This window comes from Octodon degus, unplaced genomic scaffold (assembly GCF_000260255.1).
Source record: "Octodon degus isolate 3935 unplaced genomic scaffold, OctDeg1.0 scaffold00016, whole genome shotgun sequence".
Lineage (NCBI taxonomy): Eukaryota > Metazoa > Chordata > Mammalia > Rodentia > Octodontidae > Octodon > Octodon degus.
The window spans coordinates 939,033-965,808 of NW_004524592.1; the positions used below are offsets into that span (position 1 = coordinate 939,033).

General features: G+C 39.9%; 1 protein-coding gene and 1 non-coding gene across 2 annotated transcripts in view; both read right to left on the reverse strand.

The window, feature by feature from the left end:
* Positions 1–24,676, reverse strand: part of Atic (5-aminoimidazole-4-carboxamide ribonucleotide formyltransferase/IMP cyclohydrolase) — a 29,428-nt gene extending 4,752 nt beyond the window's left edge. The window contains exons 1-13 of the mRNA XM_004626593.2: positions 24,563–24,676; positions 24,229–24,355; positions 20,593–20,669; positions 19,472–19,538; positions 15,039–15,127; positions 14,492–14,643; positions 13,784–13,940; positions 11,233–11,358; positions 10,262–10,369; positions 8,759–8,844; positions 7,700–7,789; positions 5,223–5,351; positions 466–558 (exon numbers count right to left, since the gene is read on the reverse strand). Coding sequence (XP_004626650.1) covers positions 466–558; positions 5,223–5,351; positions 7,700–7,789; positions 8,759–8,844; positions 10,262–10,369; positions 11,233–11,358; positions 13,784–13,940; positions 14,492–14,643; positions 15,039–15,127; positions 19,472–19,538; positions 20,593–20,669; positions 24,229–24,355; positions 24,563–24,581 — 1,320 coding nt within the window. The 5' untranslated portion in view covers positions 24,582–24,676. The remainder of the gene's footprint in view (positions 1–465; positions 559–5,222; positions 5,352–7,699; positions 7,790–8,758; positions 8,845–10,261; positions 10,370–11,232; positions 11,359–13,783; positions 13,941–14,491; positions 14,644–15,038; positions 15,128–19,471; positions 19,539–20,592; positions 20,670–24,228; positions 24,356–24,562) is intronic.
* On the reverse strand, positions 9,979–10,115 carry LOC111815475. Its single transcript, XR_002820158.1, has one exon. It is a non-coding gene; the product is annotated as a small nucleolar RNA SNORA2/SNORA34 family (small nucleolar RNA).
* Positions 24,677–26,776: the final 2,100 nt, after the last annotated feature.

Genomic DNA, 26,776 nt, shown 5'->3' on the forward strand with positions numbered 1-26,776 from the left:
GCAAGGCTCTTGCCTACTGTGCTCGGTCCCTGCATTTCATCCCTGGACCTAGGGAGGAGAAGACAACATAGGAGGTATGTGTGAAGATAGCTTGCCAGCAACAAAAAGCCTAGCCCAATGGGCAGCAGTGCCGTTCTCCTTCCCTCTTCACTGGAAACTCTACCAATGGGGAAACGGTGATGAAACCATTCTTAACAGCTATTAGCATCCCACTAATTCACAATGTGCCACCACATTCCAGGCAAGAGGCAAATGACTAATTTTAGTACTTGGTTTCAAAGCTATTTCTTAATCATCACTAGTTTTAACAGTCTACCAAGGTGCTGAGTAAACACTGACAAACCCAGAGGAAGAAACCTGGCAAGCTTTCCCTTTCAAGCTATCTGATACCTGAGGCAGATGGGTTTTTGAATATCATTTTGTAAGATAACAGTCCACCCGGTGTGGGTCTGACAGCTTGGTTACCTGCCCGTTCTTGGCATAGCACACGGAGTTGGACTGAGTGTACTTGACAGCAATGGTGGCGACAATGAGGTCTCTGAGGGCAGATTCGGACAGCTGAAACACAGAGTGGTCAAGTGGCTCAGTGCTCTGTAAAAGTCATTAACTTTAAGCTTCTTACACGCCTGTCAGGTAGTCATGCTGCTCAGATCAGAGAGAAATTATTCATGCTACACGCTACCAGGTTTCACTAAAAGGATCCGGTATTTAACATATCTGTGGTTGATGTGCACACGATGCCCAACATGCAACAGCTTCAAGCTCGTGCCACTGTGCAGCAACTCTGCAGAAAGCCTGCGTATATCAAGCAAGAGATGGAATAGTGTATTCATTTCAAAACTGACAAGTAATACTTTCCTTACTGGAATGCCTTTCAGTATCTGCAAATATAATAAAACTTGTGCCCATAAACAATGCTGAGGTCAATTTTCATACCCATTACTGACCACTGAACACATACACATAAGCAAAGCTGCTCACAGAAAATCAAATGAGGGTCATTTTCTGCTTCGTTTAGAATGTTCTAAGGAAAATCTGTTCAAAGCTTCATTGTGAACTACCAGCAGAACAGTCAATATGTCACTAGCTTTAAGGAGCTCTAAGTTGGTATGCTAGGTGGACAAATATCAACTGCATTTAGCTGATAAATTAGATGACAAAAAATACTAAGTCTGATATCAGAATCAATTTTCAACTTTGTTAAAAACCCCTTAAGAGAAGACAAAACAGACTGAAAGGAAACATCTGAAAATTATATAATGAATAACGAACTAGGACTGACACTCCTTCCCTACAAATACACACACAAAACTCCCTAAACTGACAAAAAGTTTAATTAGAAAATGGTCAAATAACAGTTCACCAAAAAGGACATATGGGTGGCAAATAAAGCACATCAAAAAATGTTCAGCACTGTGAATTATTAGGAAGTGCAAATTATATTACAATTAGTAAGCTATAACTACAGTTGCCAGAATGTCTGAAAAACAAAATCAAAAAACAAACCAACGACCACACCCAAAGCCTGCAGAAATGGAACCACTCATCCATTGTTGGTGGGAATAAAAAATGGTATGACCACTTGGGACACACTTTTGCAGTTTTAACACTAAACATAGGATTACTGGGCTATAAAGCAATCGATACTCAGGGGCACTCACCAGAGAAATAAAAACTTATATTCACGTAAAAAGCAGTGTATGATTGTGCAATAAATAAAAACTGTAGAAAAGGAGAACAGGTTAGTGATGGCCCAAGGTCAAGGCTGTTGGAAGTGGCACAGAGAAAGCCTGGATGTACAGGAGCAGCGGGAGTTCTGCACCCTACCTGCATTCCTCACAGCTGCAGTACTGTACCACAGTTCTGCAAGATGTTAGCTTTAGGCAAGATGAGACAGTACACAGGAAGGAAGCCTGTTAATTGCCAGTGAACCTACAATTTTTATTTTTTTTAAGAGTTGAACCTACAACTTTAAAATTAGAAGTCTGAAGAAACAATTTCTTAAAAATTTATTATTATAAGGTGTTCATAACATGATATACCCTTACACTCTTTCTAATATTTAAGTCATCACGTAAAAATTTAATTCCTTGGGTTCCAAGATTCAACAAAAGCCCAGATGTCTGCTTTTAGATAGAACCCAAAGGGCCCACCAAATAGCTCAGCGGATTAAAACACCTGCAAGCAGGTGCAGGGCCCAGGGTCTGATCCTAGGGCCTGCTGTGCTGGCCCTGCCCCCGGCGTGTGCTAAAACAGCAACTGAGATTGGGCGTGGTGGCACATGCCTGGAATCCCAGCTCTTGGGAGTCTGTAAATAGGCAACAGGCAGAACACTCTGAGTCCAGTCTATGCAGTGAGACCCTGAACATTTTGTAGACCCTTCCCTAAAATACAAAAAAAAAAAAAAAAAAAAGATAGAAACCAAGGATTCTGAGCTAGGGTCAGGAATATGAGAAATGTGAGTGGGAGGAAATGGGCGAATCGACATATTGAAAAGCACTACTGCTTGCTGCTGCAAACAGCGGCAGAGGAAGTAACTGAGGCATTTTCTGCACTGAAACTGCTTGCTCGACCTGCCCAGCTCTCAAGACCGCAGCCCTCGCAGGCCTACCAGTACTAGCCAATGACCCTAAGGCAGGAACATGAACAATTCTGCTGCAAAAACAGACTGGAAAGGAGGACCAAACTATCACTCTGATGCTTCCAAATTTCTACTAAGAATACACAGAAAGCAAGGAGAGAAGAATTTAGATAAAAGATTATGATTTTACCCTCTCCCATTAGTGCAAAAAATATTCAGAGGCACAAAATCTATCAGAGATTGCTAAATTGTTATTTAGTCCAATACCTATAGATCTACAGGAAAAAAATTTAAAAGTGGTAAATTCTCAAGGGCTGAAGGATTCCTGCATCAATGCCTGCATGTTCATTTCAAGGCACTACTCATTCTCATAAGTAAAAATGGAACAATATCCAATAAAGGACAACAAGAAAAAAATCATTCATCAAGTGCTTAATAGACAAAAGTAGCAAATAAAGACTTCAGAGCTTGTTTCAGCCATTCTAGTTACAGTCCCAGGAGTGAGACCTTGAACAAAAGCAGTCTTCAGTTTCTGCTGCAGGGAGTTGTGCAAGGAGACCAATCCTCTCCCAGGGACAAGCTGAGCAGCTGACCCGGTAACTCAGACAGCCATAGATCCCAGACACAAAGGGAGCTGAATGAAATGAGTCTGACAACTCTCACTTTCCCCCTCCAGGCATGTTCCTAGCAGCCGCAATACAATGAGAAGTAAATAAGCCGAGCTCAGCCTCTGCAAGTCTTACAGGAACCAAACAGAGCTTGAGTCCACCAGGGAAGAGCATGCCAGCAGGCACCAGGGCTCTGGCAGAACGGGAATGAATCATGAACAGGTCGGCCTCACAAACACTGGAAGCCCAAATTCAAACCAGCTTAATTCCTTGATAGCAGGAGGTGGGATGCTCTACCTTATGTACCTGCAGACACATAACTCTCTGGAGGAAAACCACAGGCCCAGACCCCATGATATCTCCATGGTTTTTTAGATCAAGCAGTCAGCATTCATTTAAACATTCCAGCTACATCAACAGTCCTAATCAAAAAGGGGTGACACCTTCAAAGAACTAAAGAAAAGTAGTCAACCTGAAACTTGGAAAAGCAACCTGCAAAACTGCTGGCCAATATATTGGGGCTGGGCTGTAGCTTTGTGGTACAGTGCAGGCCTAATCTGCAGGAGGCCCTTTATTCAATTCCCAACAGAAACAAAAGCTTTATCAGCTTATCCACTTCCCTAATGTATAACCTTTGAAAATTTCTTAACTGTATTCAATGTCACAATTTTATGATCTTCACAACAGAGATGAGTCCATTCCCACAGAGTACCCTGAGATAAAATGAAGTAACACACTGAAAATCCCAGGGCTGGCCAGACAGCTCAGCAAATTAAAGTGCCTGTTCAGGCAGGGACCAGGGTTTGACTCCCAGCCGCACTGAGACAGTGACAGAGACTGTGCATGGTATTGTGTGCCTGTAATCCCAGCGCTTGGGAGGCTGAAAACAGGAGGATCACTATGAGTCCAATCTGCATAGTGAGACACTGTACTAAATACATTGAAAAAAAGAGAATCCCAAAAAAATGGGATATAACTATGAATGTCCATTTTGTATCTGTGTATTCAAAGTGGTTGGGATAGATATATAGTTGCATTCTCTTAATGAATAGAATGATTTTTTCTAATGGTGTTTGTAAGTAGGATCACAAGTCTGCATCTTGTACAGCAATTAACCACTAAGAAGAATATATGCAGTGTATTATTTGTTGAAAAAAAAAAAAAAAAAAGAGAGAATCCCACCCATTATCACCATTATCCTAGATATATGTCTCTCTTAAGATGACCAAGAGCCTAAGTAAAAAAACCTGCAGGTAGGTTGAACCTGCAGTCCACCTAACCTTTTTAAAAATGTTACAATTGAAATATTAAAAAATAAAGTTTTATTACTTATATAGATTAATGATATTGCACTATTTTATATATGGCCTAACATAGTTCCTTCTTATTCAGTATGGCCCAGGCAAGTCAAAACGCTAGATACCACTCCTCACAAAAACATCAATCATAACACAACTGAAACAAGATGAGGGGCTGGTGAGATGGCTCAGTGGTCTAAAGCACCTACTTAGAACAAGCTAAGCTAAGCAAAAGCACAGGGACCGCGGTTCAATCCCCAGCACCACATGCCAGCCAGTCCCAGGGGGCCGTCCCCTGGTGGGCTGAACTGGCGCCACACACACACTAAATAAATAAATAAATAAAGGTTTAAAAAAAAAAAAAAAGAAACAAGATGAGTATCTACCATAGTTCATCCATACATGGGTTGTCATGTAATTTTTTCAGATAAAAATGTGATTCTACAGTTACTGACAGGAAAACAGAACTGTAGTCTCTCACTTGCAAAAAAAGGCATGCAGTAGAAGACACGACCCCACTGATGCCTACTTGGAGATGCTTATCCCTATGAAGGGACATATGCACACAACTTCTATGTGCTCTCTTATTTACTTTTTAAGCTCTCAGGCTCACCTGACAACTCAGACAAGAGATAGCTGTTTGTACAGATAAGGGAATTCACAAATACAGTTTATAAATACTGAAAACACACTACTAAAATTACTACCATTTAGTTCTCATATTTTCAAACTTACCTGTTTGTTCCTGGTAACCACATTGCTAAATAATGACTTGTTGATGATACCGTTATTTCTCTTCTGGCTTAAATGAAGACCAAAGAGAGTTCGAACTTCATTTTCATCTGGTTTATAAGACTGGTCCATCTAAGGGACAATTTAGAAAGCTGCATTACATTTATATTCAACTATTTCATTTTCTTCTGTACAAAAGATTGTAAGTTCTACCTACTTTTCTAAAACAAATGTGTGCCATAATACAATGGCTACACAACAGCATTTTGCTAGAAAATTAATAGATAATAACTTAGAATTTAACATACAATATATTATAACCAATGATTCTATGAGAGTATTTCTGGTAACGTTATATTAAGCTATCTGCATAGTCCTTTTTGAAGGTCAGCAGGTAAAACATTGTTAATAAATAGGCTATGGCATGAAAATCATTCTATTTGTCTTTGCTTTTTAAAAACATACTGTACAAAGTACCTAGCTAACACCTGAATCAGAAGTTAACATGGAAAAAAGATGTGCAGTCTATGCCTTTGTTATCTGGAAGGGAATTTATGTCATTTATCATTATCTTCCTCTCTCAAATTTTTAATTGAAAAGATATTAAATCATATAGAACATTATATTAAAACTATTCTCTTTCAGTATCTAAACTTAACAGTAGGGGCCAGGGAGATGGCTCAGTGAAATAAGCACTTCCCTGGCAAGCGCAAGGGCCTGAGTTCAATCCCTGGTTCCGCCAAAAAAAAAATAAAAATAAAAATAAAAATTAAAAAATAAAAGATAAACTTAACAGTATTTCTTTATTTACCTTTTAGATGATCACTGCCTTGGAAAGCACTTGAGTCTATAATTTATAAGCAAACCTCCAGCACAATGTTACTTTTCTTTAACCTATGTGCTTTGTTGTTTGCACTGTAACATTTTTAGTATTAGTAGCCTTCCCATTCACTGATATCAAAAGAAACCTGTCATTAGTAAGGAATAAGCTGTTTCATGGCCATAATCACATATAAGTGGAGCTAATTTTCAGACAAAATATGAAGGGAGTCCCAGTGTCACCTCCAGCAAGACAGTATCAGGTGCTGAGAGGGCCATAAGGAGGAGCTCTGGGTTGGGAAAACATTTTCCACAACAGTACACACAACTGCTAATGGTGGTACACAATCAATGCTCTTAACAGCAACAAAAACAAAAAAATACAGTGGCAGCTAATTGTATGGTTAAGCTTACACATTTGAATTTAAAAAAAGATGTATACTTAACATAGTTTCTTCTTTCTTTTAAAGGGTGACATGGAGTCTATGGTGATCTTTAGTGTTATGGTATTTTACGATCAGGAATACAGTCTTCAGTATTTGTGGGTTTAAATAACTACCAATCAAGAACACCACAGGGAAAAAAAAATACAGTATCTGTACCAAACACATACTATTTTCTTTGTAATTAACTCCCTAAGCAATACAGTATAACCACCACCTACATAGCACTTACAGTGTAGTAGGTATTATCAGTAATCTAGAGAGATTTAAAGAATATGGGAGGATTTACACTGGTTACATATAAATGACTGCACTATTCTGTAAGAGCTTTGAGCACCTCAGAATTTTGGTAACCAGAGGTCCTGAAACCAATACTTCACATTAATTTAATTAATTAGCACAGTTTGTGCTCCTCTCTCTTTCTTTCTTTCTTTCTTTCTTTCTTTCTTTCTTTCTTTCTTTCTTTCTTTCTTTCTTTTTTTTTGAGACAGGGTCTCTCTGTCTCTCTGTAGTTCAAGCTGGGCTTGAACTAACAGTGATCTTCCAGTCAGCCCCCTGCGTGCTGGGATCACAGGTATAAGCCACCATGCCCAGCTGTGCTCTAATTTCTAAATGCCCTGACAGTTGTAAAACCAATGCTTTAATACTTCACAATTTTCTCTGCCACACATCAGTTATGGTTAAAAATGTTATCGAAATGAGCTGGGTTTAGTGGTGCATGCCTATAGTCCCAGAATTTGGAAGGCTGAAGCAGAGGAATCACAGGTTCAAGGACAGCCTACATAGTAAAACTACATCGTGAGGCACTGTTTTAAAACAGAGGTGAGAGTGACAGAAGGAAAGGATGGAAAGACCTTTCTATCATATAATAATATTCAGCACCTTTTGAATAGGATATCACACAGATATATATATGTATATATCTCAAATATATATAGATTATAGATAGATACTAAAAATTAAAGAGGTTACCCTTATCTTAATGTTGAAAATCAATATAGAAAATTGCAAGATTAAAAGAATTGTAAGGGGTCAGAGAGATGGTTCAGTAGAGTAACTGCTTGCCTGGCAAGCACAAGGGCCTGAGTTCAATGCCCGTTTCTGCCAAAAAAGAAAAAGAAAAAAATTGTAGTGAAGTGGGATATATAAAGAAAAGATTAAACATGGGGAAAGTAGACAAAAGGACAAATTACTGTAGCAAACATAAAGTGCTCTAACCTGCAGAACACAGTAGTTTCCATTTTTCTTTTTGGAAAGTATTTTCAAAGCTTCTTCTTCATATCCTGGGGCAATGATACCATCAGACACCTATAAGTGTATCAAAGTTAATTTTTACTTTAAAAAAAAATCATAAATGCCTCTGAAGGATCAAGTCCTATTCTGTCCTAAATAATGCTGACACAGTTTCTGGTTCTATCCTCAACAGATACTGCTGACGGTGAACTTTAAAAAAATTGTTCGTCAGAACGGACTTACTCTTTAGAGCTGTTTTGCATGCTGTCCTTTTCCACTGTTTTATTTAATTAACAATAGATGAGTGATTTACTTTAATTCATGTACCTTAGGAAGAAACAACCAGTTCTTACTCCTCCTTCAGGAAGTGTTTTTCATAGAAAGAGCAAGTTCTGGTCCTGGCTTGGCCAGGATCTGATAAATGGCCTAGGTGAGACTGCGCTCCAGCAGCAAGAGAAGATGATCAGAGCACCTAACGGTAGTCAGTCTTGCTCCAACGCGGAACAATGTGAGCTCTGCTGTGGTTGTAGTAATGCAGTTCATGGGCACAAATGCGCTCTGTCGCTGTCTATTTTCCCCCTCTATGCCCAAGAGTTACCTTCTCTGTCTCATTACCAATGAGTGCCCTGAACTTTCTGTAACATCTGTTTGGTATTCAACTAATATAGATTATCTTACAGTTAATACAGTTGATTTTTTTTTCCAAATATACATTCCCTTTTAGATCTATAAAGGTTTATAGTTAAGATTCATTTCATTACAACCCAAGATGGTCCTTCTCTCTAGCATTAAAATATATACACTAGGAAACTTAAAATAATTAAATATACAAAGAAAAGTTTCAAAAAAAGTCAGTTACTTTAAACATTACTTCACTAAATCTTAAAATATAAGGATTTGTGCTTTCTATAAAATATGAACACCCTACATGATCAATGGAATTTACAGCTGATACCAATACAACCAACAAGTTAGTTTCAAAGAATACTATAAACAAAACATTTCACTCAGTTGCACATGGATCACATATGAATGTCTACTAACTTCTCTGGAGATAATTTTTGCAGTTGGGACGTCACAAACATCAGATAATGCAATAAAATCACCAAATGAAGACATTCTATCAGCCCCTGTAAATACAAATTAAAAAAGGTATTTACTATACAATATATTTGCATAAAAGATTTTTAAAAACTCTCATATGATCAAATAAAATCTATTTCTCTAAAGGTAATCATTGTTTACATAAGATTTAAGTACAGATCAATGCTCTTTAACTTAAGTAATCATTAAGAAGTATTCATTAATTTTACTTTCTAGAGTGGTATTTAGTAAACTTTTCCTAAGGGCCAGGCAGTACATGTTTTTGAAGTTTTGTGGACCTACAGTCTCTACTGCAGCTATTCAAATCTGGAATTGTAGTTCAAAATCAGCTACAGAAAAAAATACATGAACAAAGGCCTAAGGTCTTAAATAAAAGCAAACATACATACTTATGTATTTAGTGCAGGGTCTACAGGGTGTTGAGGGTCTCACTACATAGATCGAACTCAGTGATCCTCCTGTTTTCAGCCTCCCAAGTACTGGGGTTACAGGCATGCACCATCGCACCCAGTCTCAATCATCGTCTCAGCATGCTCCAGGGCTGGGGCTGGCACAGCACACTGGGATTGAACCCCGGGTGCTGTGCTCTGCCTAAGCAAGTGCTTTAGTCCATTGAGCTATCTAGCCAGCCCTCAAACTGTATTTAGAAAACTAAGAATCTGACAAGATTCAGCCCAATGCCCTTACTATTCTGATCCCTATTAGAGATAATAAATTCTAAGTTTCTCAATAATCTTCCACAAACATAATATCCATGTTATCAAATCTAAGAATAAAATGTTTCTGAAACATATAAAACATAAGTATGGGGGCTGGTGAGATGGCTCAGTGGTCTAAGGCACCTACTTAGAACAAACTAAGCTAAACAAAGCACAGGGACCATGGTTCAATCCCCCAGCACCACATGCCAGCCAGCCCCACCCCCTGGTGGGCTGAGCTGGCCACACACACAAAATAAATAAATAAATAAATAAATAAATATTTAAAAAAAAAAACAAAAAAAAAACATAAGTATGTTAGTACAGCTAGAATAATCATATTTTTGTCACATAAATAAAAATACATTTAACAGCCTCATCTGGAATTACATGCATCAACTTTAGTGCTTCCATATATTATTACTAATACATACTTTTATAAATAACTATTTTGGTTTTTTTAGTTGTTTCTTTCTAATGAATTGGCCATTACATTTCTAACGTTCTGAAATGGCCAACAGATCATAGAAAGACACCACTTTAGGCTCCTGCTTGAAACCAACAGCTTCAGAAAACTGCCAGCCTTGATTCAGGGCCAATATAAGTAACTATTATGAGGCAGTCATAAACTCATTCTCAAGTATTAAGGAAACAAAGTAAAGATGATTTGAAATCTAATGAAACAAAGGCTGGTGCTATTTTAATCCATCTGCGATAAACCCCTGCCTTTTCTTATCACTCTGACCTCTGGCTCTGGCGTATGCAGTCGAGACAGGTGTAAGGGTGCTATAGAGGTCATAGACCATGCAGACTCTGGCCTCCTCTTCACTGAGTGGAACTCCTACGGCAGCACCTGGTAGAGAAAACCATTAACTAATAAATCTCAAACCTCAACTCTCTACTTGTCAACTCCTATATCAAGACTTTTTAAAACATTTCTAGTCTGTGTGGTGTACTTCCTAGCACCTGTGTCAAATTAAATAAAAAAACTTAGCAAGGTAATTAACAAAAACCCAATTGCTGGGGGCAGGGACCCCTCCCTGGCCTCTACAAACACAAAACTGCTGAAGCCTGACGGCACCCAGCCTGTGCAGGAAACCAGGTCAGTTCATTACTGACTTTCCCCATTCTGCTTGGTGTCTCGTATTTATTTTTTCCCAGCTCAAACTGCTTTAACATCCAATAAATAAAGAGAACCATTATGAGCTGGGCTGCCAGCAGACCTATGGCATAAATTGTGGAACTAAGGACTCAAATGCAAAAGCGAAAGGGCATTTCATAAATGACTATATTAGGTTATAAGCTATCGTACAACAATTTGTTTGTTTACTAAGTTAGATTTTCCAAACGTCAAAAATACTTTGGTATATAACATTAAGCCATTTCACTTTTCTTTCTTTTTAAAAAATTTTTCACATTTATTTTTAAATTTTCATATTTACATTATAAAAAAGTCATGGGCTGTGCTGGGGAGATGCCTCAGTAGAATAAGCACTTGCCTGGCAAGCATAAGGGCCCCTGAGTTCAATCCCCAGTTCCGGGGAAAAAAAAAAGAAGTTATGGGCTGATTTTGCTAGCTCATACTAGTGTCACGTAATTATGTGTGTTATCAGATTTTTTTTTGTAGTACTATCCTACTGATACTATTGCCAACAGACTCACCAAAGTGCCTTGAATTTATAAAGAAACCCAGGTGAGCAGTTCCAGGGTGCGTACCTGCTGGGCTGACATGTTTGAACGAGGTTGCGGCTGGGAGGTCTAAAGCTTCTCTGAGTTCCTGCACCAGCTGCCAGGCATTCAAAGCGTCGCACAGGTTTATGAACCCAGGGGCGCCATTAAGTACTGCACACAAAAACACATACACCCTTCACTGCATCAAGAAGATCAGAAGTATGCTTATTTCTTACAAAATAAAAAACATATCAAGTCAACACAAATGTCTTAAGTACAATTAAGAGGCAGACAAATAGACACAAACATGGAAGAACTCAATGATAAAAGAAAACGAAGCGGCTGAGCCCGAGTGCTTCCTTACAACAACTGTACACATGCACGCACATACACTTGTACACACACTACTAGAGGCCCACATACACTACTCTAGAAATAAGTCTACAAGAGGGGTTCAAAAATAAGAGGAATTACGACTAGTTTAGATGTCAGGAATCCATGCAAATTCAGTGTAAAATTAAAGTGAAGCAACTGCAGAGATAGTATAAACATTAAGATATGTCATATCAGCTTACACTTACAATCTAAAGCAATTGCTGTGGGTGGGAGAGGAGAGGAGGAAAAAAATGTGTGTGTTCTTTACTCGCAGAACAAAAGACCCTGCCTGAAGCCGGACTGCAGTGACAAGAAGAGCATCACTTCAGGGTTTCTGCTATCTACTTCTGTACCACTGGCAGCATACGTAGGAACTGACACCTCTTGTGAATAAACAGGAACAGTTTAATTTCCTTCATATGTTATCTTGGATAGTAGAGACTTTTTAAAAGTAAAACCTTGCCAATGTTTACCAAAAAGCCTACCACAACATTAGGCTCTGGGCTGGGAAGATGGCTCAATAGATTAAGTGCTTGCGTGGCAAGTGCTGGGTCCTGAGTTCAATCCCTGGTACCTCAAAAAAAAAAACCCCAAAAAACAAAAAACATTAGGCTCTGAGTACTTGGCAGTATCAGTGAATAAAATAGTCCCTTTTACTCTCCTTGGGGATAAAGCTGTCCTTATGGAAATTACAGGGAAGGCAAATAAGAAAACAGCAAGAAACAAGAAATACAGCGGGGGCACAGTGCCTGCCTGGCAAGCACGAGGTCCTGAGTTTGATTCCTGGTACCAAAAAGAAAAGAAAATGACAAAAACAGTCATAGGTATTTATCCAAATGAAATGAAAACTTATATCCATACAAAAACTTATACATGAACAATTAGAGCAGTTTTGATCTTAAGTGTCTTTCAAATTTTGATTTCTTGGTCTGGAGAGATAGCTCAGTAGAATAAGCACTTCCCTGGCAAGCGCAAGGGCCTGATTTCAGTCCCCGGTTCCGCAAAAAAAAAAAAAAAATTATTTCTTTCCATATGTTAATAAACTGTGGCACATTCACAAACAATGAAATAGTACTTGGTAACAAGAAATGAGCGGGACACACTGCTAGAGTATGTGCTAAGGCCTTGGGTTCAATCCCAACCCCACCCTCCAACAAAAGGAAATGAGCAGTAACATAGAAACCTGGGTGCTTCTCCCCAAGCAGGTGACAGGGAAGAAGGAAGCCAACAGGAAGCTGCTTCTTCCCACCAGACCTGTGAGCCCAAGACTCACTGTGTGTGTGTGTGACTAGAGTGGCCCTGGCTGTGGCCCAAGGCCACCTCCTGTAGTGCTGGGCCTCTGAGGCCTCCACAGCTGCAGCTTTCTCCTCTGCCCTTGCCTACCATCCCTCCTACCATGGAGGATGTGCCCTAACAGCCCATCTCAAGAAAATGGGCAGACATTGAAAAAGGCTCTTTTAATTCCACAAACTCATGGAATCCTAATTTCTCTGTTCAAGGTGGTATGGCCAGACTCAGCCAACTTCAATGGGCTTCTAGAATCACAAGTTCAAGGAACGTTTGTTTTTTATTTTTTGAGAGTACTGGGGATTAAGCCTATGCATCACTGAGCTATATCCTCAGTTCTTTTTAAAAAATCTTACTGGAAAACTGCTGCTTTTATCACTCCCAAAGTAGGCCCTTTTCCATTCTCAGTGGCCTTCCAACCTGCTGAAATGCTCCAGCTTGTCCTGGGGCTCTTCCACTGCTCTGCCGACTACATGGAGAACTACCTTAAAGTTTGCACTGATCTTCTGTGTGATTTTTTTTTTTTTTTTAATTTTATGTATTTGGTATAGGGTCTCACTATGCAGATTGGACTTGTAGAGGTCCTCCTGTTTTCAGCCTTCTCAGCGCTGGGATTATAGGCAGGCACCACCACACCCAGACTCGACCTTCTGCTATGAAACCCAGACCATCTCATCCTAGCCCGTGTCTTCAGAAAATCTATACAGCAAAGCTACTATTCCAAGCTGTGCCTCCAACCTGATCTCTCTTCACAACCCCAGATGCCCTCAGTATCTGTGCTCACAATTCCAACCTGCATCTCAATTATGGATGGTTACAAGAGCCATATGTAACCTACTTTACCTTCTGAATGTAACTAGATCCAAGACAGGTAAAGGCATACATGCATCTGTCCAAACACAGCCCACTCTGCCACAAACACTCATGACCTTACCTGTGATGGGAAGCCGTGGCTTCAGCGTGTACAGCTGGGCAGGAGTCTGATGAGGGTTCATGCCATATCTCAAGGGCATCTGAGAGATTCCTTTACTGTACTGTTTTCTGAAGAAATCTGAAATGGCTTCATCATACTGTGCTGTGTGAGTGAAAGCCTACAAAAAGGTTCAGTTTTATAAGGGACAAGATGGTTTTAGGTATGCAAACTACATGCCCTGCCCCTGTGTGTGCTCACACAAAAAAGCCACCCCATAACACTGAATAGCACAAAAATTCTTCTCTTTGCAGTTCTCTTTCAGTCTTTTTTTTAAATGTATTTAGTACAGGGTATCACTATACAGACCAGACTCTAGTGAGTCTCCTGTTTTCTGCCTCCCAAGTGCTGGGATTACAGGCACTGTCTCAGCATGTCTCAACAGCCATCTCAGCATGCTCCTTGGGTAGGGTTGGCACAGTAGGCTGGGGATTGAACCCTTGGCCCCTGCATCTGCCTAAGCAGGTGCTTTAATCCGCTGAGCTATCTGACCAGCCCTTCTTTCAATCTTTTCTTACAAAATATTCCTATACTATTTGGTCTCTCCATTTCCAACTAAAGAGCAGCTCCAGTCAGAGCTTTAGGAGGTGAGAGAATCCAGCTAGAACTCAACACTGCTGGGCTTCGCCAACATTGCACTGGACAGAAGGACTACACAGAAGCCTGTCACACCTTTAAGGCCAACTGGCGTCTGGTCTCCAAGGAGGTGTCCCGGCTGTCAGAGCTCTGCATCTCTGTGGACACTGTCACATAGTCTTCTGGTTCACACACCACCGTCACCCGAGCATGGTTTTTGGCTGCAGCTCTCAGTAAGGTTACTCCACCTTGAAGGACAAAAGATGTTTCACTATCAATTTTTTTTTCATTATCAATTGATGAATCTCTTTCAAATACAATCACGGTGCACACAAATTCTTCCACTTTAATTCCTGCTGTATAAAGGGAGATACATAAGGAAAAACCACCCAGGTGCTTCTTCACTAAAAAACAAATAACTTGGGCTGGGACTACATTTGGCTCAGGGCCAGACTGCTTACCTACCATAACAGGTTCTGGGTTCAATCCTGGGGAAGGGGCTTATAAAAGACAGAGGAATTGTAATTATCCTGGAATATGATCTAGGAGAAATAACTACTTTTGTTTCCTCAGAAATGAAAATCAAAAACAAGTCTCATTACAATTTTAAATGATCTCCTTCCTCTGTTAGTTTCAAACGTACCAATGTCAATTTGCTCCACAGCTTTCTCAACAGTCACATCTGGAGAGGCCACTGTCTTCACAAAGGGATACAGATTACATGCAACAACTCTAAAACCAAGAGGATTCAGCCATCATTAAAAATTCAACTTACATGGTTTAGTTATCTAGGAAAAAATGAGTCAGTACTATAGATGTGAGCAAAACCTAAAATATAAAAACCATGAAAGAAATCAAGATACAGAAGCCTAAACACTGCACGGTTTCTCTCATATGAGAAATACACACAGATGACAGATACTAGGAAACAGGGAGGTCAAAGGGATGTAAAAAGATGTTATGTCCACGTACCAACTTCCTACAGTGCACCATTCAGGACTGCAAACAGGTACTAATTCAAATAAAAAGTAAAAGTAAATAAAACCAAACCTAAACTGTGCGAATGACAACTTATTTTAGTATTCTAAAAGCTATGTGAAGAAGTCTGGCCATCTGCAGCTACAGAGCAGAGGTAGTTTAGCCAGCGGGTAATCTGGGTCTGGATACACATTAGTCGCTCTAAACCACACTGTCACATGGCTACTCCAGGAATTTTAGCTGCCCACCATTATCACACCATCAAAATATAAAACATTTTTAATAGAAAGGAAAAAAGATGACAAATAATACTTTCACTTCAGGTTTTGACACTGCTACCCAGGACATTTTAAATTAGATTATTTTTCTACCAATTGTGTACAGTGATGAGTGTTTGTAAATAGAATATCACGTCTGCATCTTGTACAGCAAATAACCACTAGGAAGAGAGTATGCAAAGTGTTAATTATTGAAAGTGTCATACTAATTTGATTTGAAACTGTCTCATTGCTATATGTCTCTCAATAAAATTATGGAAAAAAATCAATGAAGCATTCTAATAGTAAAATATTTATTTTGTCTTCAGAGAGGTCATGAGAAGTTATAAAAGGAATAGTAGTAACAGAGAGGCCAAGAGAATAATTTTAAATACAGAACAGTCTTTTGGCTCTCTGAGCAGCACCATGGTGGTAGGCAAGAACAAGCACCTTACGAAAGGCAGCAAACAAGGAGCCAAGAAGAAAGTGGTTGATCCATTTTCTAAAAAAGACTAGTATGATGTGAAGGCGCCGGCTATGTTCAATATAAGAAATATTGGAAAAATTTGTCACCAGAACCCAAGGAACCAAAATTGCATCTGATGGGCTCAAAGGTCATGTGTTTGAAGTGAGCCTTGCTGATCTGCAGAATGATGAAGTTGCCTTTAGAAAATTCAAGCTAATTACTGAAGATGTTCAGGGCAAAAACTGCCTGACTAACTTCCATGGCATGGACCTCACTGGGACAAAATGTGTTCCATGTTCAGAAAATGGCAGACCATGATCGAAGCTCATGTTGATGTCAAGACTACCGATGGTTATCTGCTTCGACCATTCTGTGTTGGCTTACTAAAAAACAAAACAATCAGATCCAGGAGACCTCTTACGCTCAGCACCAACAGGTCTGCCAGATCCGGAAGAAAATGATGGAAATCATGACCCGGGAGGTGCAGACAGATGACTTGAAGGAAGAGGTCAATAAACTGATTCCAGACAGTATTGGGAAAGACATAGAAAAGGCTTGCCAATCTATCTACCCTCTTCATGATGTCTTCATTAGAAAAGTAAAAATGCTGAAGAAGCCCAAGTTTGAATGGGGAAAACTCATGGAGCTTCATGGTGAAGGCAGCAGCTCTGGAAAGGCTACTGGAGATGAGACTGGAGCTAAAGTTGAACGAGCTGATGGATATGAACCACCAGTGCAAGAGTCCGTTTAAGATCCAGATTTTTAATAGCGATAAATAAAGTCCTATTTGTGAAAAAAGAAAATTAAATACAGAACAGATCTACAATTAACTAGTGAACAGAGCTCTACTTCTAGGGCTACAAATGAAGGTGCTCTGTGGGCAGGCTCCCAGCCTCCAAGCCTAATTGCTGACCACTAACAAGAAAAGAGAAAAAGAAGAGCAGACTGCTTGAGAGCAAGATAAACATGTCACAAAAAACCCTACAGAATATTGTTTCTCATCCACACTGACATAAAAAAGCACTAGCAAATAGGAACCAGAATATGAAAATAATTACATATCATTGCCAAATAGGGTTTAATCCTTGAATGTACAACTGGTTTAATACCTAACATCAGCCTGCAATCCCAGCAGCTGGGAGGCCAAGGAAGGTCCTGCTGTGAGCTCAAGGCCAGCCCGAACTATATAGTGAAATCCTGTCTTGAAAAACCAAAATAAGTAACATAAAATATCATCAGAATAAAGGATAAAGAACCACTTGATCACTGCAATAGATGAACAGAAAGTCTCAACAAAATTCAATATTCATTCATGATAAAGAAAAACATTCAACAAATAAGACTAGCAAGGAACTGCTTCAATATAATGAAATGGGAAAAAGTAAAAAGGTAACTACAGTTAACACCATGCTAAATACTTTCCCCAAGATCAGGAACAAGAATATCCACGCTTATCACCCACACCCAGCACTGCTGGAAGTTTCAGCCAGGGAAATCCACAGACTATGCAATGGGATGTAGAAGACAAAAGCAAATCTCTACACACACGTGACATGAAGTTATACTCAGAGAATCCTAAGAGCTCACAAGAAAACCTATTAGCACTAACAAATGAGTTAAGAAGTTAAGGGCTATAAGATCGATACACAAAATTCAACTGTACTAGTACACATTAGCAAGGAACAATCAGAAAATAAAAATAATTCCATTTATAACAGCACCAAAAAGAATAAAATATTTATTCATAAGTTCCATAAAAATGTAAGGCTTTTAGTACTACAAAGTAAAACCATACTGAAAGAAACTAAAGAAAACTGAATACATGGAAAGATTTCCCACACTTATGAGTTAGATGCCTTAATATTATTAAAATACCAATATTCTTCAGATTGATCTACAGATTCAAATAGTCTCTAGGAAAATTCCAACCGCCTCTTCTGCAAAACGAGCAAACTGATCCTAAAAATCACATAGAAAGGCAAGTGCCCTGAATGGCAAAATAATCTTTAGTAAGAAAAACAAAATTGGGATAACTCAAGTTTTCAATTTCAACATTTCTACCGAGCTACAGTAGTGACATAGAGTCAGTATAATCAGCCACACAGACCAAGGATGCTAAAACCACTAAAGGAAAAAACACTTCTCAACAAATGATGCTGCGACACCTAGATACCATATATAGAAAAACAAAGTAGATCCCTACCTCACATCTACATACAAAAATTAACTTGACAGTAACTAAAGACCTAAATTTAAGAGCCCCAACTGAAAAACCCTTAAAAGGAGATAAAAATCTTCATCACCCATGATTAGCTAACAATTTCTTAGCATGACAGCAAAACTACAAGCAACAAAAGAAACTGGACACCATAAATTAAAAAATTTTCATGATGGTCAAAAGACACCACCAAAAGGCTAAAATACAACACAGAATAAAAAAAATTCTGAAACCATGCTATGAAAAAAAAAAAAAAAAAAGTCAGTAACAATATTAAGACCTAGTCTAGGAGGCAGAAGCAGGAGGATCACAAGTTTAAGTCCAACCTGGGCAACACCTTTCTCAAAATTAAAAAAAAAGGAGGCTAGGTCTGTAGCTCAATGCAAAAGGCCTTAGATACTGGGTTCAATCTCCATACAAGAGGGTATCACCGTACATAAAAGTAACAATCAGTATCTTTAGGTTAATAAAGTCAGTTTTACATAACAAAATTTAGGGATAACAAAATTTAGGGAGGAACACCAGATTTAGCATGTTCTTTGGTTTTATTCCTTAATGTGCCAGAAGTCTAACTTCCTGAATAAACACGGATTAGCAGCTGGGCTCTATTTGGTGATAGTACTTCCCTAGCATACATAAGCTCAACGGGTTCAATGCCTAGCACTGCAAAAGAGAAAGAGAAAAAAATAAGACAACAAAATAAGGATATGGAAGTTATATTTTGGAAATGTCAATTTGCCAAAACCAGAATGTTAAGAGTTAGCCAGACAGCTCAGCAGACCAAAGTGTCTGCTGAGGCAGATGCAGGGACCAGGGCTCGATCATCCCAGGCAGGGCTGGTAGGGTGTGCCCCTGGGGCACTGAGACCAAAGACTGAGACTGGGTGTGGTGGTGCACATGCAATCCCACCCGTAATCCCATTGCTTGGGAGGCTGCAAACAGGATAATCACTAGTCTGATTTGTGTAGTGAGACCCTGTATTAAATTAAAAAACAAAAACAAACCCAGAATGCTTATATATGCTGAATGCAACACAAAGGGATTCGAAAAAGTTCACAGTGAGTAAATGCAAACTAGGGTAAGGGAGGAACACCAGACTCAGCATGTTCTTTGCTTTTATTCCTTAATGTGCCGAAAGTCTAACTTCAAATTTTTACCTTATGAGATTGAAATCAAGTCTGGCCATGTCAGCATTATCTTCTGGGATATTACGAGCCAGGATTCCTAATATAAGAAAGTGAAATCAATTATTAATTCAACTACCTTCTAATAGTCCACCAATCCAGTAAAGCCTTCTAACATTTATAACTAAAGAATACAAAACATTGAGTTGAAAAGTTTTCAAAAAATTAGGATCAAGGGATATATTTAAAAATGATTTGCATCACTACATAATCCCCTTTTCTTTTTGTTTAATCTTTTCTTGAGCAACAAAAAATACAATTTTTTTTTTATTTTTTATTTTTTACAAATCAATTGGAACTTTTACAAATCTACTGAGTATTCACCGCAGTCTGCATTCCTATAAATAAATGGTTTGTCTGGTGATCCTTCACCAGTCTTTATTTGCTAAATTTTAGTGTAACTGGCAAATTAGTAATAACATATCCCAACAGTTTAAACAGAATTTGTTGTTAGATCTATGTACACATGTAAAAGAGTACCTGAAAAACCTCTATGAATTAAAAAAACCCTATAAATTCAGTTATATTGTGATACTTTATTCTGTGAACTGTTATAAAAGTCTAAACAGAAACATCACAATCTGAATTAGTTTAGTTACTAGCTCAAGTCTAATAGCAGAAGAAAACAATGCGGATCCATCATGTGATAAAGCAAGCCAGATTTTAAACAGGTACTAACATATTATAAACACTGACAGCAAAGGTGACAAAACCAATATAAATTTAGAACTAAACTTTTTGAGCTCATGACTTCTTCCTCCTTTTTTAGGGAGTTAACTAAAATATTCCTATGAACCACTGACTGTTTTAAACTGAAGGTACCAAAGGGCCGGCCAAATAGCTCAGCAGATTAAAGCGCCTGTAAGCAGGCGCAGGGGCTGGGGGTTTGATGCACATGGGCCTGCCGGGCCAGCCCCCTCCCTGGGGCCCCTGAAGGCAATTGAGACTGGGTGTGGTGGCACAGGCCTGTAACCCCAGCTCTTGGGAGGCTGTAGACAGGAGGATCACTACCTAGTAGTGAGACCTTGAACACCCTGTAGACCCTTCCCTAAAATACAAAAAAAACCCCCTGAAGATAGCAACCAACAACTTACCAGCATGGACTGCAGGATGCAAGGTTTTCACACGACCCCCTAACATCTCAGGAAATCCTGTTAGCTCAGAGACATCTCTGAAAATGAACACAATATTAGCACTGCTTCGGAGTGGTCCCTTTACATTTCTCAAAGCATCTTCCTTCAATCTACTGTTCTCATTCAAAAGTTTTTTTTTTTTTTTTTTAAAGAAACTGAAAACAAATCATTCTACCTTATGCTTTCTCACTACATTTGACTTGTTATATAGGTAAAACTTTAATTACTTTTTAAAAATTTCTTCCTTTCCTCCTTCCCTTCTTAAAAGTCCACTATACAATCCAGGTTGCCATAATCTTTTGATCCTCCTGTCTCAGTCTCCTGAGTGCTGGGATTACTGGCAAGGGCAACCAATGTATGGCTCATGCTTATCTTATCGTATTGTCAAACTGATGTTTGACAGGGGGAATAAGTATTAAAGCACTGCTTTTATAACTGTCAAGGAATTCAGAAACTGAATCATAAACCATACTAAATAAAGTCAAATGAGAAGTAACACGGTGGTAAGCAAGTATCAGCAAGAAGTATCTGTATTGCAGAAACTTGAAACAGTAGAACTAAAAATTTAATTTTATGATTAAAAAGTGTAAAATGGCAAAACAAATAAGAAGACTGCTTAGTAAAGTGGTATACAGGTATTCAGATGCCTGGTTAATTCCATGCAAAAATAAATTCCTGATTAATCAAAGGTTAAGCATTTCAGAAAACTATGTTAAGTACCAAAATCAGGTGTGTGAGGAACACTAAACAAAAGACTCATAGCATTAAGCTGAAGTTAGGGAGTGGGCATCACAAAATTGAGCTAAGGACCAAATGAAGAACAATGGTTAAATACTAATCCTCATCATTAGACTGACCTCTAGAAAGTTGTACCAGAACATCCTAGGACAGAATTTGTTGTGGAAAAATATTCATAGTATTTAAGAAAAAAAAAAAAAAAAGGCTGGACACAAAATTCTGTCTTCTATGTGAGCTCTGAAGTAATGTGGATGCTTATCTAAACACTGAAAACACATTAATATGCTATTTTTCAACATTTTCCAAATTTTTTAAAAAATTACATAATAGCCTTTATTGGAAGAAATTAAACATTTTAGAATAGCAAATTTAGCTACAAGGACACAGAACTTCCTGGGTTAACTGGCCTACTGAGTAGGGTCACTTGCAGTAGGGTACTTAGCATTTACTAAGGTCATATATAGACCTAATGCTCATCTGTCAAACTGGTGACACATGGTTTCCAATCCAAGATGCCCTTCTGATGAATTTAGGAATTAAAATCTAGTTCCTCCAATTAAAGAGACTTGCTCACAACTTGAGATGGCAGGTTTACTCTTAATTAAATGGTAAGGGTCATTTAAAACTTGTTACTCCTTTGCACTAAAAAAAAAATTTGAATGTAGGGTTGGCCAGATAGCTCAGTGGACTAAAGCCCCTGCTTAGGCAGAGCACAGAAGCCAGGATTCCATCTGGGGCCACTGCAAGGGCGATTGAGACTGGGCATGGTGGCGTGCGCCTGTAATTCCAGCACTTGGGAGGCTGAAAACAGGAAGATCACTATGAGTCTGATCTACACAGTGAGACCCTGAACATGCTGTCGACCCTGAACCAAATACAAAAAATTGAATGTAATAACTATAATCTTCAGGATTAATTCTCTATAGGATCACTGGCATATACTTACTGATTAAATCTCATGAGTTGACTACACAACAAAGCAATGGCTAACTTCACAAGGTATGTGACATTAGGCATGTGACTTCATTTTTGTTTCATTCCTATAGTGCTGGGGATGAAACCCACGGCCTTGTATAGGACAGGCAAGTACTCAAACACTGAGCTACAGCAGGCATCTAATTTTTTTGTGCTTTAGTTTCCTTATCTACCCAATGGGGACAATACTACCTATAAAGCAACTTTATTGTGAGGACTCATGATTAATATATGTCAAACTCTCTTCCCACTCAGTGACCTGTACTGTACTGAGCCATAAACAAAGCACTCATGGTAAACACTTTCACCATTTAAGGGGGAGAAACACTTAACATTTCCCCATTTTTAAAAAATGTAACATGGGGCTGGAGAGATGGCTCAGTGGTCTAAAGCACCTACTTAGAACAAGCTTGGCAAAGCACAGGGACCGCGGTTCAAGCCCCCAGCACCACATGCCAGCCAGCCCGCTCCCTGGTGGGCTGAACTGACCCCCCCCCACACACAATAAATGTAAAAAAAAAAAATAAAAATAAAAAAAATAAAAATAAAATAAAAAATGTAACACAATCATGGGGATAAGCAAGGAGTTGGAAGAGGCTGGGTGTTTAAACAGGTAACACACAATAGAAGTGCTCATTTACACATTTCTGGTTTGTTTCCTAACAGTTTGATGGGAAAAAGAAAACAGAGGGGGCCAGGGAGATAGCTCAGTGAAGTGCTTGCCTCGCACGCATAAGGTCCTGAGTTCAACCACTGGTATGGGGGTGGGGTGGGGTGGGGTGCGGGAGGGAATCTTTTTGGCTGGGGAGATGGCTCAGTGGAATAAGTGCTTCCCTGCCAAGCGCAAGGGCCTAAGTTCAATCCTCAGTTCCGCCAAAAACAAAAACACAAACAAAAACAAAAAATCAGGCCACAAGTGAGGTGTTTGAGTAAAGTTCCAACCTTGGCCTAATGGGAATGAACCTTGGTCTAGACTGGATTTTTATCCCGCTCTCCTCAGAAGAGCTGGACTAGCTCCCGTGATTCTCACAAGGCTTCCAGTAGAACCACATCTCAGAGAAGATGCAAAAAGGAACTTGAAAAATAAAAACTGCTATACTAAGGCTTTCTCGCCATCTGAACTTGAGAAATCCAGGGAAGCTAGGTACTGCTCATAAAAAGCAGAAATACACGAAGTAAAGCTGGATCATCACCTTTACAGCGATCTGGGGGGCAAGAAGTAAATCTTCCACATAGCAACAGGCAGAGAGCTTTCATCCGTCTTCGAAAAATATATCTTAGGAGTGATATATTCCTCTGAACTCTCAGAGCACTTTATTATAGCTGCGCTATGGCCTCTTTCATTTTCTTTCAGTACACTTACTCCCTCTCCATCCAGAAAGCCAGCTCCTTGAGGTTAGGAGTGGCCTCCTGATTTATCTTGGGTATATCCCTTCCCATGGTCAGGAAATGAACAGCTTCAGGTAATTAAGCAAGAATGAGAGAATCAACGACTGGTACTTTCCTGTGGTTACAGGGAGAAGCTAAGGGGCAGATGTGAATATTCATGAAGTAAACAGCCAGTCAGAGCAGACGTGAATTCTAACTTGCGTGTTTCTCGTGCAGAACAGACGGTCTACGTGACTTAATGTGTAAAGGAAGAGGCTAAGAGCCAGGGTTCTAACGTGGGGTCCACCCATAGTCAACTCTGTGAACTTCACTGAAGCTGCTAATGAGCCTCATTTTCCTCTTCCTCAAAAGTGGGTAAGGGGTGTGGCACTCTCCCAGCGCGCTGGGCGGGGAGAGGTTCAGGCACCCTACTCAGGGCACCTGGTTACCTCACGTACTGCACTGAACGTGGCCACGTTCGGCCTGGACTTACCTAGAACCTCAGCTCTACCTTACCTGACGGCCAGGCCGGCATCCCTGAGTGCTTTAGCTGTTCCTCCGGAAGCGACCAGGTTCAAACCCAGAGACGTTAAGTTTCTGGCAAATTCCACAAGGCCAGTTTTGTCAGAGACACTAAAGAGGGCTGAAAGAGAAGACAGCGTTCCGGTTACCCGCAGTGCGCGACCCCCGGAGGGCGGGGGAGGGGACTCCCGAACCGCAAGGCCAGCAGCGGGCGCACAGGCCCGGGGCCCCGAGGAGGCCTCCCGGGGCTGCGTCCGCGAGCCGCACAACAGGCCGGCCGCGCACCCCGGGGCCGCCATTGCGGGCGGGGGCTCCGCGCGGGCCTCACCGAGCTGGCCGGGAGCCATGGCTGCAGACGCAGGTCCGGGGGAGCGCGGAGACCCGGACGGCGACACGTGCAGAGCTGGGCCGCGGGAGCACCGCCGGGAGGGCAGGAAGCTGGTGGGCGGGGCGGCGGCCGTCACGTGACCCTGACCCCCGCCCCGAGTCAGGGGCGAAATTGGCGCCCGCCGCGGGAAGCCGAGGAGGGCGGGGAGCGGGCGGGTGCAGCTTGGCGCCCTGGGGCCCGAATTTGTCCTGCCGCAGATTCCCTCCACACCCCGGGTCCCGCAAGCCCGTGATCGATCCCAGCGTGTCCTGTTTCCCTGAAACCCTGTCGATGCCGAGGCTGAAAGTTGGAGGAAAATGTCAAAACATAAAGAGCTAAGAAACAAACACAAGGAACTTTCCAGATCTTAGAGTGCCAAAGCTAGAGCGGATCTTGGCAATCATCTACCATGCATCCGCTTTAATAGGTTTGAAAAATAAGTATTAAATCTTGCAGATTAAGTGACTGACCCTGCAGTATATAGACGAGAGCCAAATGAAATGAAATGGACATCCATTTGAGGCTCTGAGCGCGCGTCATAACATTGTCTGGAGACTGCACAAAGCTGCTGCTTTCCTGTAAATCTGTAGTGTTTTGCTTCCAGCCTGTGTGAGTGGTAATGGCTAAAGGAAAGGAAAAGACCTGTATTGAAAACAGCTAAAGCAAATTTCAACACATTTTTAAATGACAATTTTGCCTCAAATAAATGCGAATTGCTGTCAACACACATCCATTGTAATGTTCTTTACAGAACTATAGTATAAAATAGTAACATCGTCTTTTATTCGTAGGCTGGGGCTCCCAGCTGTGGCAGTTACCTGCACGCTGTGTATTTTTCTCTTTTTCCCTCTGAAATTTCTTGTCTCTTCTTTACTTCCCCAAGTAAAGGCCTATTGAGTAGATTCAAGAGTTCTGTATATCGACTTGTGAATGTTGTATTCCTTGCTCTGAATATTTCCTACATTTCTATAAGAAATATATTTAAGATTGTCATTGTCTTCAAAGTGATTGACAATTTTGTTTTTCTACTCTTTTTTCTATCTTTTCGTTTTGTTTTTTTGTTTTCAACTTTGCCAACTTAGAATTTAAAGAGACAAGGTTCATGGCCAGTGTTAAAATTCACTGGCTAGTGTCTATTGGATGTCCATAGGAAATAAAAAGCAAAGAAAGCAGAAAACCCTGAGAAGTATTTTTAAAAGGAAATAGACATTTCTTGGACACGAAGAATTTTTTCTTCATGTGAATCAAAAGCTTACTTGATTTAATAATTATTGAACACTTTGTGCATCAATGGCTGGAATACAATGTCAGGAAGACCAGATAACTGTTATCAATCACTGGCCTCAAAGAGTTCATGAAGTAATGAAAGCATAGACCCATAGGTGGAGGGGGAAGACACATAGGTCAGACTAGAAAAATAGTAGAAAAAGGACGGCCAGATAGCTCAGCGGATTAAAGTGCCTGCTTAGGCAGATGCAAGGGCTGGGGTTTGATTCTGGCCAGCTATGCCTGCTCTGCCCCAGCGCACACTGAGATGGCAATTGATACTGGGCGTGGTGGCACATGCTTGTAATACCAGTGTTTGGGAGACTGAAAAACAGGAAGGACTACTATAAGTCCAATGTGTGGTGAGAACCTGTAAACCCTGTAGACCCTGTACTAAATACATTAAAAAAAAAAAGAAAGAAAGAAAACAGTACAAAGAGAAAAGCAAGACATTGAACTGATTCTGTGAAGGAGTCTTAGTTGCAGAATAAAGCACATTTACTATGAGAAATTCTAACTTTCCTTATAATTTCATAGTCCACACTTGATTGTTAATATGTTAATAGCAAGAAGAATAAATGAGTTTTTTAAAATTAGCTTTGTGATCCTAGTGAGGGTGGAGACCGTTATTAGCTGTAACATGAACATAATATTTATTCTGTAATCATATTGTAAGAAGCAAATTCAGTAATCAGTGGAAAGAGTAAGGCAAAAATTGACTAATAAAGATAATGTAGAAATGTAATCTCCTTGGCTTATCCTCTTAGTTTATCTAGGTAATTGCATACCTTTCTGAGCTTTACAGTAAGTCCTTAAGGATGCCAGTCACATGCAAGTTGGCATTAGAAATCCAGAAAATTCTGACCAGGGAGATGGCTCAGCGGAATAAGCGCTTCCCTGGCAAGCGCA